We start from the raw sequence: 11404 nt of genomic DNA, 5'->3' as shown, positions 1-11404 counted from the left end.
GAATAAGTAGAAAGGGGTGATGAGGCAACTATGGGTAACTGAGCTGCAGAGGCACTGAGGTGAGTCGATACAGTAGTAACATTCATTTTAGGAGTGCAATAAATAAGAAATGTTAAATAAAAATCTACAATTCTGTACTTTTCCAGGCCATTTACATGCCTTTATCTTCTTACTGACTTAGCAGAATGTGACACAATGCAGCTCTTTCAGCAAGTGAAGATCATGTTTCTTGGCCTTGGCAGTTCTCCCTTACTCATTGGGCTGAAAGGAAGCCAAAATCCAGTCTTTGGTGTTCTCAGTTTCTAGAAGGTTTTTAGAAGGGAATCAGTGCTTGTATCTCCTCAGCCCATATATAGAGACTATGCCAGTTTCCAGAATAGGCTAATAATCCATTTGCATATATTTTGCACTGAGTAAAAAAAACTTGTCAAAAGTGAAGAAGTTAAAATCTTTACACCTGCAAAGTCTGCTTCCACCGTAGGTAGCTGTCTTGGTATTTGACATATCAGAATGTCATGTGGGATTAAAAATTAGCACTGCACAAAATCACACTCTATGGCACACTCTAAATCAACTAAACAGGATAAGAGATTTCCAACTAGTTGTAAATAGGAAATTGTCTAGTGTGGTCCTGCATTGAGCTGTTCTCAGCTAATGCTCTTTAATATCTGTATCAATGATCTAGAAGAAAATATAAAATCACTGCTGGCAAAATTTGCGGATGACAAAGATTTATGGGGTGGTGATGATGGGGGACAGGTCAGTTGTACAACATTATTTGAAATACACAGAAAACTGAATTTATCTGAACAGTGTTTCTATACAGCCAAATGCAAGGTCATACATTAGCAACAAAAAATGTAGGTCACATTTAAAGGACTGGGGAGCTGTATCCTGGGAAGAAGTGACTCTGGAAAGGAGTTAAAAGGTTATGGTGGAAACATGAGCTCCTAGGGTGTAGCTGTAGCTGTTCAGTTCTGGTGTCAACATTTCAAAAACAATGATTGTGAATTGAAAAGTTTTCAGAAAAGTAGTACAAGAATGATTTGAGGTCTGGAATACTTTTTAGTGTGAGAGACTTCAAAAGCTCCATCTACTGAATTTGTGCAAGAGAAACTTAAGAGATGACTTGATCATGGTCTACAAGTACCTATACGGGGAAAGCGATTTCTGATAGCGATGCCTTTTGGATCTAGTAGTCAAAAGCAGAATGAGATTGAAAGGCTGGGAACTGAAGCAAGACAAATTTTTACAAGGAAGGGCAACTAATTGTTAGAAGAACTTTAGGGGCTGTGGTGGATTCTCAGTTACATGGAGTCTAACAGACTTGCTGTAGCTCAACCAGATGTTCTGGATGGGATACAGGAATCCCTGGCTGAGATTCTCTCCCCTGGGCTAGGCAGGAGGCCAGCCTGGCTGGTCAGAATAGTCCCTTATGCCCTTACTCTAGGAATTAAACTGGTTGGACTATACTACAGGTTTAAAGATTTATCATGCTGAACATCCATCTTCAGAAGGCTGACTGCAGGTCCTCGGAAGCTTGGGGAGCAATTGAAGTGGGTGGGGGGAAAAGAATGCTTTTAATTAACAAAAACAATATACAAATCTGACCTAATTATTCAGAATAACAGTCTGTGTCCCAGATGTATTGTGACTGGCTACGTTCAAAGGGTGAGCAACCACTTACAGCTCACTTGTGACTAAATGTCATATCTCAGCTGAAGCTCAAGCAGCGTGCACGTCAGTTGTGCCTGTCCAGGGCTAGGGACAAACACAACCTGGCAGCAAAGCGCTGATTTGGACAGTTGAACAATAACCACAAACTATCATGCGCACAAGGTGCTCTCAGGGCTCCAGAGAGCCTCTTTGTGGCAGGCATTCCGTGCTCACTGGCCAAGAACAAAGGGGCAGTAATGCCAGGCACACCTCATACTCCTCTGACCACTGCACAGCAGCTCTAGACATGCCTATCTTAACTCAGTTAGAGTTCAGTAAATTAATGGGAATAGATTATAAGGCTGGAAGGCACCGCTATGATCATCCAGTCTGGCCACCTGCATCATACAGGCCTTAGGAAGGGACCTCAAGATCCACTAGTCCAGTCCCCTGGACCAAGCATACTTAAGCTGACCATCCCTGGCTTCCCTGCATTAATTCCTGTTTGAACTAGAGCATATCTTCTAGAAAAACATCCACCTGATGAAAAATCCACCACAACCCTTGGCAAGTTGTTCCAAGGGTTAATAAACCTCGCAGTTAAAAATTTGCTTGTATGAATTTGTCTAGCTTCAGTTTTTATCCATTGAATCTTGTTATACCTTTGCTCGATGGAAGAACCCTTTGTCCAATTTCTGTTCTTCATGTGGGTACTTACAGACTTTGATCAAGTCACCCCTTACATTTTTCTGGGTTAAACTAAATAGTTTGAGCTCCTGGGGTGAAATCCAAGAAAATACTTGGGCATTGCAATATTGAGCATCACTGGGCCTAGGAAATCACAGGAATAACACTGCAATCCCCAAAGCCTGAGTTAGGTACGTAGCCTCCCTATATGATGAATAGGGAGAGATGGGAGCCTAAGAATGCAATCCCCTAAAGCCAGCATGAGAGGGAGGGAGATGCCAATGAGAAGGTGTGTACTAAGTCCATCCCTTCTTAGGCACCCATGTCCAGGCTGCAAGAAGTCGCCGGTCTCTGCTTAGTGATCTGTGAATCCTGCCCCTAGAGGCAGGTGGCTTAGTATCCTGAGTGTTTCTACACACAACAGCCAGAAGAGGAGATGGTGCCCATATAACTTTTAAGCCAGTCGTTAGAGCACTCAGATGGGATGTGGGAGTGCCGGGTTCAATTCCCCCTTCTCTGCCAGAGTTGGAGAAAGGATTTGAACAGGGGTCTCCCACCTCTCAAAAGAGTGCTTGGACGGGGAAGCTATGGGATATTCTGATGTGGGCTCCCTCAGTCACTCTCTTTGAAGCTGTTCCACTGTGGATTAAATCATTGAAGAGTGACTGGTGCAGGGGGACTGTACTTGGAGTCTCCCATCTCCCAAGGGGTGGGGCATGCCCTAACCACTGGACTGCAGAGTCATTCTCTCACTCTCTGGCCTTATAACTATTAAGTATTATTCCACAGTATAATAGAACTATCACCACCTCTTCCTCCTCCTGGATTTTGATTGGAACCCGATCCAGTAGGCAGCCTCTGAGCATGCCTACCGAATTAGGCCCTGCATGTGACTTTAGGCAGCCAAATTGTTGTCTTGCCTGGGTTGTGAATCGCTCTGGGGCTTAGGTGGGAGACAGGCATCTGGACACCTAGAGGGGAGGCAGCAACACCTCACGTGTCCAGAAATAGAAACATAGATGGCGAGGAAACTTTTACCCTGAAAATTTAGGTGCTGAGTGAGTTTAGGTGCTGAAGTCTGGAGTTTAGATGCCTAACTATTGCTGTGGATCTGGGTCCTTGAATCTATCACTATAAGGCAGGTTTTCCAATACTTTAATCATTGTCGAGGCTCTTCTCTGAACCTGGTGCAATTTATCACCATCCTTGTATTAGCAGGAGTGTTGCAAGCAAGACACAAGAAGTAATTCTTCCGTTCTACTCCGTGCTGATTGGGCCTCAACTGAAGTATTGTGTCCAGTTCTGGGCACCACATTTCAGGAAAGATGTGGACAAATTGGAGAAAGTACAGAGTAGAGCAACAAAAATTATTAAAGGTCTAGAAAACATGACCTATGCGGGAAGATTTTAAAAAGTGTGTGTGTTTAGTCTGGAAAAGAGAACACAGAGAGGGGACATGATAACAGATTTCAAGTACATAAGAGCTTGTTACAAGGAGGAGGAAGAAAAATTGTTGTTCTTAACCTCTGAGGATAGGACAAGAAGCAATGGGCTTAAATTGCAGCAAGGGCAGTTTAGGTTGGACATTAGGAAAAACTTCCTGTCATGGTAGTTAAGCACTGGAATAAGTTGCCTAGGGAGGTTGTGGAATCTCCATCATAGGAGATGTCAAGGCTAATTCCCCACTCTGGCATGTCGAGTGCAGAAGGTATGGGCCCGGAAAGATTCTAAAAATGAATACTGGCCACTCCAGGCTTGTATTAAACTCACAAGGTTACAGCTTTTCTCTGACCTTGGATTGGTAGATGCTGTCACCACCCAAGTTCAGAACCCCTTTGAGAGCCCAGGAGGGGGCACTTGGGAATTCCTTCCTGTGAGGTACCTTCAAGGCCCTTCATCCCCCCTCTGGGGAAGAGCTGAGAAAGAAGAGGGAAAAAGAAAAGGAAATCAGTTGTTGCCACCAGCTAATTAAACAACATGTGCGCAAACCTCTTAAGATGCAAAAATCCAATTCTGTTCTTAAAAAAAGGTAAATTTTATTTAAAAAAGAAAGAAAATACATCTGGGAACTCAGGCTATTGCTAGATTTTAAAAGAGCTACTACAAGGATTAAGCACCAAGAATAGCTTTCTTGAGGTTCAGTTTAAAGGTTACAAGCAAAACAAAAGCACCTGAGGTTAGTCCAGAGGACTCCACAAGCCATAAAGAAACAAAAAGGATAAACCTAATCGTGTCTTCCTAGACATTTCCTGATCTACTTAGATATCTGGGGTTTTAAATTAGAAGTTTCTAATACTAATTATTTTTTTATACCTGGCCCAAGCATCTTACAGCATAGCTGCTGCTCTGTCCGCCTCTCCCCAGGAGAACAACAAAAGGCAGAAAAAAGGGGAGTCCTTTTTCAATTTTAAAAAGTTCTAGCCTTCCCATTGGCTTTTTTGGCCAGGTGCCCACTCACTTCCTTTTACCTTTGCATAGCAGTGAGACTTTTTAACCCTTTACAGGTAAAGCAATTAGAGAATAGCTACTAAGAGGGATTTTATAGCTACTGCCTGGCTGGGTGTCCATAAAAGGGAGTGTCCACCCCCCTCCCCCTTCATTTATCACAGGAGATTTTTAAGAGCAGGTTAGACAAACCCCTTTCAAGAATAGTCTAGATCAGTGGTTCTCAAACTTTTGTACTGGTGACCCTTTTCACATAGAAAGACTCTGAGTGCGACCCCTCCTTATAAATTAAAAACACTTTTGATATGTTTAACACCATTATAAATGCTGGAGGCAATGCAGGGTTTGGGGTGGAGGCTGACAGCTTGTTACCCCCCATGTAAGAACCTTGTGACCCCTTGAGTGGTCCAAACTCCCAGTTTGAGAACCCCTGGTCCTGCCATGAGTGCAGGGGACTGGACTAAATGACCTCTCAAGGCCCTTCCACTTCTATGACTCTGTGATTCTTGAATTATGGACGACAGAACTGGAGGCAGTACTGCAGCAGTGGTTGCACCAGAGCCAAATATAGGGGTAGTGTGACCTTGCTACTTTTACTCAATATTCCCATTTATACCTCCAAGGATCGCATTAGCCTTTTTGTGCACAGTGGTGGCTGAGGGCTCATGTTCAGTCGATTAGTCATCAGGACCCAACTCTTTTCCAGAGTCACCACTTCCCAGGATAGAATCTGCCATTCTGCAAATACCGTCTTCATTCTTTGTTCCTAGCTGGGGAAGGACATTTGGCCAGTTTAAAACACACCTTGTTTGCTTGTGCCCAGTTTACCAAGTGGTCCAGATTGCTCCATCAGTGTCCTCTCCTCTTCATTATTTACCTCTCTGTCAGTGTTTGTGTCATCTGCCAACTTAACTAGGAATGATTTTGTTTTCTTCCAGGTCATTAATAAAAATATTAAATATCTTAGGGCCAAGAACTGATCCCTGCTGTACCCCCCTAGAAACATACTTGCTGGATGATAATTCCCTGTTTAGTTACATTTTGAGATCTGTCACTTTGTCAGTTTTTAATCCATTTAGTATGTGCCATGTTAATTTTGTATAATTCTATTTTTTCATCAGAATGTCCTGTGGCCCTTTTATCAACACAGTTTGCGAGCCATTCTGCAAGCCTGTGATGCAGGGCTAGCTGTGTGTCACATCTGATCCACATGTGGCCTCTAGCCAATCAGAGATCCTGACACTGACCAACCCTAATTTTGGGGTGGCCCATCCACCAAGCTGGACACAGGGCCTGAATCTGATAGACTACTCTGAGCCCTAGGAACAGGCTCTGACTAACCAACCTCTCCCATCCCCATCAGAGATGGGGTCTGACACTTATGTCTTTTGCTTACTGCTAGAGCCAGACTCTCATGCGCTTCCAACCCTTTCCCAGCACTGTGCATTGACATTGATTCCTCCATCCAGGTGCAGATGGCAAGCCAGACATGGGGTTGGCAGAAGTAGCACATTCATTAGTAAAAAAAAAAAAGGAGTACTTGTGGCATCTTAGAGACTAACACATTTATTTGAGCAGCATCCAATGAAGTGAGCTGTAGCTCACGAAAGCTTATGCTCAAATAAATGTGTTAGTCTCTAAGGTGCCACAAGTACTCCTTTTCTTTTTGCAGATACAGACTAACACGGCTGCTACTCTGAAACCTGACATTCATTAGTGTTTGTTTGGATTTTCCGGGCTTCCCTCCTGCCCCCCATGGTGAGAGATGCTTGTATTTCCCTGCGGACATGCACTCTGATCCATCTCCCAGGGGATGGGCCAGGAATAAAATTCAATTCAGTGAGATGTTATTGGAAAGACAAGCTGTACAACTGCTGCCAAAGTATAAGAAAGAGCCAGACACCCACTTTGCCTGCTTTTGGTCAGAAGTGTGTGTAAATCTCCCAGAATGATGTCAGATACCATGTGTGGGGTGTAATCACATGTCTAGTCATTACTTTCTGTTCCTGACCTGGCGGCATGGGCTCCATAGCATTGGACTCTCTGCTTATCTCCAGCACCCATGGGCAGGCACAGATTTCATTTATCACCCTTTTATGAGATGTCTTTTATGGTTCTTAATCCTCTGAAGGAATCTCGCTCTCATCTGTGGGACGTTGGATAGAAAGCACCTCAGTCTCTCCTCCACCATGTTGGCTACACAGTCACTCCTCTCTGGGTTAAGACTGCTTTGTACCTCATCTCTACCACTAGTTTGTGGTCACTGATTCATCCCCAGGAGAGCTCTAGAGACATCCCCGCGGCCCTGCCTATCCCCCTGAGGGTGAAGAGATTCATGCTGGCACCAAACACCAGTGGTGCCATGGAGGCACTACTGCCACAGAGTTCACCCCAGTCTTTGCAATGTGTCCTCTTTTTGCAAGTGGGACATGACTCCAGAGAGGAGCCTGGGCTAGTTTGGATTGAGGATAGGGTCACGCTGGCTTGCAGGGGTCACCTCACTGCAATTGTTCAGTTACGGGGTCAATGTTTCATTGTTGCACACATACTTCGGCACCAGCTGGTTCCAACAGCTCTTGGGGGAAGGTTGGTTGGTCCCTCTGTTATGATTTACAATCTTCCCACTGAGCAGGAGTAGATCTAGGAGACAACTCTTCAACACCCTGTGCAGACCCATCCTGGTTCTATTGGGGACAAACCCACAATCTTTTGCCCTACGCTGGGCTGGCGGAACCTGGCTCTCTCTGAGGGGCTCAGGGCTCTGCCTTTGTTAGACTTTGGCAGTTTGCCAGGCCAATAAAATGTCATTGAACCAAATTAGTTTCCTCTGAGTTCCTCTCTGGGCTGGTGGGGCTCTCACCCAAGGAAGAATTGCTGGCTGGATCCACTCGGGGAGCTCCTCTGATGACGTTCAACAAGAACAAGTGCAGAGTCCTGCCCTTAGGATGGAAGAATCCCATGCATTGCTACAGACTAGGAACTGAATTGCTAGGCAGCAGTTCTGCAGAAAAGAACCTAGGGGTTACAGTGGATGAGAAGCTGGATATGAGTCAACAGTGTGCCCTTGTTGCCAAGAAGGCTAATGGCATTTTGGGCTGTATAAGTAGGGGCTTTGCCAGCAGATTGAGGGATATGATCATTCCCCTCTATTCGACATTGGTGAGGCCTCATCTGGAGTACTGTGTCCAGTTTTGGCCCCACACTACAAGAAGGATGTGAAAAAATTGGAAAGAGTCTAGCAGAGGGCAACAAAAATGATGAAGGGACTGGAACACATGATTTATGAGGAGCGGCTGAGGGAACTGGGATTGTTTAGTCTGCGGAAGAGAAGAATGAGGGGGGATTTGATAGCTGCTTTCAACTAGCTGAAAGGGGGTTCCAAAGAGGATGGATCTAGACTGTTCTCAGTGGTAGCAGATGACAGAACGAGGAGTAATGGTCTCAAGTTGCAGTGGGGGAGATTTAGGTTGGATGTTAGGAAAAACTTTTTCACTGGGAGGGTGGTGAAACACTGGAATGGGTTACCTAGGGAGGTGGTGGAATCTCCTTCCTTAGAAGTTTTTAAAGTCAGGCTTGACAAAGCCCTGGCTGGGATGCTTTAGTTGGGGATTGGTCCTGCTTTGAGCAGGCAGTTGGATGACCTCCTGAGGTCCCTACCAACCCTGATATTCTATGATTGATCCTTAGTGATCTCACCTGTGGCAGGTGATACCCTCACTATATAGCCATCTGTAGTGGTTTACAGCCTTGCTTGTGATGTCTGGAGAGGTATCAAGAATGAGTGCAGAAGCTGGGAAGAAGCGAGGCCGAGCCCCTGCCTCTGGGGACAAGAAATCTAAGAGGAAGGTGAAGAGGAGGGAGACCTACTCAGTCTATATCTACAAAGTTCTGAAACAGGTGAGTGAAAGGCTTATCCCACCTGGCTACTTTAATCAATTCTAGCCATTATGATGTTACCCCTACAGGTGTGGTGGGAAGGAGACACTGTGTGTGTGTTAATGTGAGTGTATCTGCTTCTGAGCATGTATGTGTGATTCTAACCTCCTTAGGTCTCTGGGTGGTATGAGCTAACTGAGGGGAGGCACTAGAGAGGGGCATAGGACCTGCAAGATCCTAAGGGGTGGCCTATCCTAGCCCTCACCTGGGATCTAGGACAGGATTGTTGCTAGTAGCCCCTTCCCCAGGATTTTATCTCTTGCGCTGGGGCTACCACCCCTCCTGTTTACAAATATTCCTGGTCTGAATCAATCACTCTTTGACCAATGCCTCTCTCTGGTGTCTTCACATGCAAACTCCACTACCTTCTGGGCTGCTACTCTGAAACCTTCTGGGCTTAATCATTTTTGTCAATTACACCTGTTTCTAGGTAGTCCATTAGCTCCCCTGGTCAGTCAGTAGCTCTGAAATCAGTGGGCCACAGATAAGTGCAGGGTTCCTGTGTTGTCTTCCCAGAGCCCTAGTGACAAGGGCTGTCCCTCCCCCACTCCAGGATATGAGATGCACATACAGCCAGGGTGGGAAGCACCAGTACTGGGGCTCTCGAGCAACCTAGAGAAATCCTCTACATAAAGTTGGGGGAGGGAGTTGACAGCTGCTATGGCCCTGCTGGGCTCCCATGGCAAAGTCCTACTTGATGGCTCTGTTCCATAGCTCTACAGGCTAGTGCAGAGTGGACTGGGGGAAGTAGGTAGTAGCCAAGGGCTCCCCTCCCCAATATCTAATGGGGTTGTGCTGACACCTGCATGATATGTACTATTGCTCACCCCCTGAGTAGGGGGCTGCACTGTGTGCAGTCTATATGAAAACACTAGTGCCACCCACCATCACCACCTACTGACTCCGTTCCCTAGATGCATGAACTCTGTGGCAGAGACTGCCTGCAGCCCCCAGCATAACAGGGAGCCTTGACTGGAGCCTCTAGATATTACTGTAAGGCTGATCAAAGACAACAGGCTGGGACTGCCTACTGCCAGCACATTTCATTTGGGTGTGCACCCAGGGAATTTTATTTATTTTTAAAGGTGAACACTTTTTGAATACTCAGTCATAAAGGACATTATTTTTATTCATCAAACTAAAAAAGCTAAAACTTAACGTTTTTTACATTAACAACTAAACTTTACTTAAAAAATACAAACTTTAAAAATGAGACCCAAAATAACACATTTTTGCTGTAGTGATAACCAGGTGTATACAACAGTAGTCAATTTTCATGATCTTTCTTTAACCAGATAATGAGCTAACCCAAATTGACCAAAACAGATTAAGGTTTCTTCATCTTCCTGTCCTAGAGAATGAGAGGTCGCTCACCAGGTGTTAAGGACTTAAATTCCTCAATCACCTCATTGTAATTAACTGATGAAGCCAATTCTTGCTCAATGTATAAAATCATGAGTGAGTTGAAGTGCTGTTGGGACATTGTACTTCTGTGCCGCTCCCCTGAGGCCAGCCTGGAGTTGTCTGGCTTATGACAAATCCGTCTGGAGCCAGGAGTGGTGCCCTCCTTAGGGTCGCAGGCCCTTATTGCTTCTCCCACCAGCTGCCTTCACTGGTCCCGAAATGCCCCTTCTGCCTGCTGGGCCATGCTGTCAGTCCCTTTCCTGCAGCTCCCCTGGTGCAAGGGAAGGGAAGGGACAGAGGCAGGCCCGGGGAGGGATGGGGATGGAGCTAGCTACACCCCTCCTCACGCTCTCCCTTTCCTGCCAGGTTCACCCTGACACTGGCATCTCCTCTAAGGCCATGAGCATCATGAACTCCTTTGTGAATGACGTCTTCGAGCGCATTGCCACAGAGGCCTCCCGCCTAGCCCAATACAACAAGCGCTCCACCATCACCAGCCGCGAGGTGCAGACCGCCGTCCGCCTGCTGCTGCCGGGGGAGCTGGCCAAGCACGCCGTGTCCGAGGGCACCAAAGCAGTCACCAAGTACACCAGCAGCAAGTGACCGCGAGGGCGGCGTGCGGGGCGGCTGAGGAGCCGATGCCCCTGTCCCTACCCCCGGAATAAAGCCGACACCCTCTAAGGGGAGCAGTGTGTCTCTGACTCCGCCACCGCCCGGGGCTGGCCCCGCCCCAGCCGGGCATGCCCTCCCTGCCCAGCTGACTGGGGCGGCGCAGGCGGGTGGGGGCTGCAGGGCCACGGGACAGGGTCCGCGAGGGGGTCCGGCCACGGGGGTGCGCCCTGCCCTGCCCAGGCTGGCGCTACAGGGGCGAGCAGCAGCCACGAGGCCAGGCTGTGCAGAGCCAGGGCGCTGCCTGCAGGGGCTTGCTGCTGGCTCGGCCCCTCTGTGCTCCCATGTGGCGGGGCAGCCAGGAGCCTTCCACCGTCTCCATGGGAACAGCCCTGGTCAAAGGGGGGTGGGGTTTGGTCTCCGGGGTGACGGGACAACCCCCCCATGCGGGACAGCCCCGGGAGTGGCGTGGAGGGGAGTGGAGCGGGCGTGGGCGCCATGTCCAGCCAGTGAGGCCCGGCGTAGGGGGCTGGGGAAAAGCCTGGGCTGCCCCTTGGTGGGAGAGGCCCTGGGCCTGGTGTGGTGTGGGGCAGCGGGGGGAGTCAGGGTAGCACGTGGGCACAGGGGTATTGTGGGGGCCAGGGGGGTGTGGGCAATGGGGGGGGGG

General features: G+C 47.5%; 1 protein-coding gene across 1 annotated transcript; it reads left to right on the top strand.

Annotated features, from left to right (window-relative positions):
• Nucleotides 1–8522: 8522 nt before the first annotated feature.
• LOC119851241 (late histone H2B.L4) lies at nt 8523–10814 on the top strand. Its single transcript, XM_038390778.2, has 2 exons — nt 8523–8685; nt 10495–10814. The coding sequence occupies exons 1-2, from the start codon at nt 8545–8547 to the stop codon at nt 10729–10731; spliced, it is 378 nt and encodes a 125-aa protein (XP_038246706.1). The 5' UTR covers nt 8523–8544; the 3' UTR covers nt 10732–10814.
• Nucleotides 10815–11404: the final 590 nt, after the last annotated feature.

This window comes from Dermochelys coriacea, chromosome 2 (assembly GCF_009764565.3).
Source record: "Dermochelys coriacea isolate rDerCor1 chromosome 2, rDerCor1.pri.v4, whole genome shotgun sequence".
NCBI lineage: Eukaryota > Metazoa > Chordata > Testudines > Dermochelyidae > Dermochelys > Dermochelys coriacea.
The sequence above is the reverse complement of the archived record's forward strand: the minus strand, read 5'-3'. Positions and strand labels throughout refer to the sequence as shown.